The sequence below is a fragment of the Corvus brachyrhynchos genome, unplaced genomic scaffold, assembly GCF_000691975.1.
Source record: "Corvus brachyrhynchos isolate BGI_N302 unplaced genomic scaffold, ASM69197v1 scaffold193, whole genome shotgun sequence".
NCBI classification, from domain to species: Eukaryota; Metazoa; Chordata; class Aves; order Passeriformes; family Corvidae; genus Corvus; species Corvus brachyrhynchos.
The window spans coordinates 78,646-80,784 of record NW_008237087.1 but is presented as its reverse complement, the minus strand read 5'-3'; the positions used below and the strand labels follow the sequence as shown (position 1 = coordinate 80,784).

The window sequence follows — 2,139 nt, the reverse complement described above, 5'->3', positions numbered from 1 at the left end:
GGCCCCTTCCTGCAGCGCTACAAGATGCTCAACCCCCGCACGTGGCCCCGCTGGGACGGTGGTGACAGGTACGGGGCTGGCACGGACCGTGAGGGCCAGGGGGCTGCCGGGGGAGCTCTGACCGGCCTCGTCTCTGCTGTGGTGCAGGGAGGGGGCCGAGGTGCTGCTGGCAGGTCTGGCGTTCCCTGCTGAGGAGCTGGCATTCGGCCACACCAAGATCTTCATCCGCTCACCACGCACGGTGAGTCTGGGAATGGGGGAGTCCAGGGGGATCCAAACTTGTCCTGGGAGTTCCTGGGTGATGCCACAGCCCCTGGAGATGGCTCTGGGTGACCCAGCTGCTCAGTGACCCAGCGCTTGCCATGGTTGTCGCCAGCTCTTCGACCTGGAGCAGCAGCGCCAGGAGCGTGTGGCCCAGCTCGCCACCCTCATCCAGAAGGTGTTTCGGGGCTGGCGGTGCCGGACCCAGTACCAGCTGATGCGCAAGAGCCAGATCCTCATCTCCGCCTGGTTCCGGGGCCACAGGGTGAGGACAGGGCGAGTCCTGGCCATGCTCCCCCTGCCTATCCCTCTCCCCCTGGCTCTCTGAGCCCACCCAGCTCACCCCCTTCTTCCCCTGCAGCAAAAGAACCACTACAAGCAGATGAAGCGGTCGGCACTGATCCTGCAGGCGTACGCACGGGGCTGGAAGGTGAGGGCTGAGCACCCCAGGACCGCCAGTGGGACTGGCCTGGTGTGGGGAGCAGGGTGGGTGGGGAAGGGGCTCCGTGTGCCCCACGGTGGGACCAGGGGCTCTGTGTGTCCCATGGTGGGACCAGGTTCTTCCTCATCTCCTCTCCCCGTCTTCCCTCCTTCTCTCTTGCCTCTCTCCTGCCTCTCTCCTGCCTCTCCCTCTCGCTCCATGTCTGTGTTGGTGTCTCCCCCTCGGGCTCCCCGGGCTCTCACCCCCGCAGTCTCGCCGGCTCCTCCGGGAGCTGAAGTCCCAGCGCCAACGTCACGCAGCCGCCAGCACCATCGCCGCTCACTGGAGAGGGTACCAGGTAACGGGGCCACGCGCCCTCCGGCCACCTCTGTCATGCTGTCCGTGCCGCTGTGTCCGGGTTGTCTGTCTGTCTGCCCACCCCGCTCCTGCCCACTCTGTCGGGCTGGAGCCGCTGTCCTCTCCACTGGGGTCAAATGGGGATGTGGGGGACGAGACACCCTTGTCCTTGGTGGGGCTGGTGGCGATGTCCGGTGTCCTCACCACTGGCCCTGTCCCCGCAGGCGCGCAGGACCTACAGGAAGTATTTCCGTTCCAGCGCCAGCACCTGCGTGGCCAACTTCATCTACTGGCGGCTGGTGAGTGGGGCTGGGGCAGAGGGGGCCACGGTGCCTTCCCAGCCCCCTGCCCTGGAGCTGGACAGCCCTGTCCTCTCCTGACCCCCCACCGCGTTGTTGCCCCCAGGTGCAGAGGTACCTGGTGGGGCTGGGGAAGAACCTCCCACCGCTGTCGGTGACGGACCGGACCTGGCCCCCGGCGCCGTACCGGTTCCTGGATAACACCAACCAGGAGCTGAAGAACATCTTCTACCACTGGAAGGTGGGAGCAGGGGGACACGGGGGGAATTCCAGCTGGGATCTTGATGCGCCGGCTCACCCGAGGGGTCTTTGACGGCACCGAATCGCCCCCTCCATTGGCAGTGCAAGAAGTACCGGGACCAGCTGCCACCGGCACGCCGGGCCCAGCTGCAGGCCAAGCTCTGCGCCAGCGAGCTCTTCAAGGACAAGAAGACCCTCTACCCCAAAAGGTGCCAGGGTCGGGGCTGGGGGTGCAGGGGAGCTCAGGGCAGCAGTGGCTGACAGCCTCGTCTCCAGCCTGCAGCAGCCCTTCCGTGGAGAGTACCTGGGGCTGAAGCAGAACCCCAAGTACCAGAAGCTCCTCGCAGTGGCCAAGGACAAGCTGGTGATGGCTGACACCGTGAGGAAGGTGAACAGGGCCAATGGAAAGGTGAGATCCTGACTCGTGCCCTGGGCAGCGGGAAGGCAAACGGGGCCACACTGACCCCCTGCCCGCACTGACCCCCTGCCCACGCTGACCCCCGCCCACAGACAGTCCCACGCCTGCTGCTCCTCACTACCGAGCACCCTGTCCTGGGCGAC

General features: G+C 66.3%; 1 protein-coding gene across 1 annotated transcript in view; it reads left to right on the top strand.

Annotated features, from left to right (window-relative positions):
• Positions 1 to 2,139, top strand: part of MYO1A (myosin IA) — an 18,058-nt gene that overhangs the window by 6,260 nt on the left and 9,659 nt on the right. The window contains exons 19-28 of the mRNA XM_017728664.1: positions 2 to 68; positions 148 to 241; positions 377 to 526; positions 623 to 691; positions 954 to 1,040; positions 1,264 to 1,338; positions 1,445 to 1,579; positions 1,681 to 1,787; positions 1,855 to 1,987; positions 2,089 to 2,134. Of these exons, the coding sequence (XP_017584153.1) occupies positions 2 to 68; positions 148 to 241; positions 377 to 526; positions 623 to 691; positions 954 to 1,040; positions 1,264 to 1,338; positions 1,445 to 1,579; positions 1,681 to 1,787; positions 1,855 to 1,987; positions 2,089 to 2,134 (963 nt within the window). The remainder of the gene's footprint in view (position 1; positions 69 to 147; positions 242 to 376; positions 527 to 622; positions 692 to 953; positions 1,041 to 1,263; positions 1,339 to 1,444; positions 1,580 to 1,680; positions 1,788 to 1,854; positions 1,988 to 2,088; positions 2,135 to 2,139) is intronic.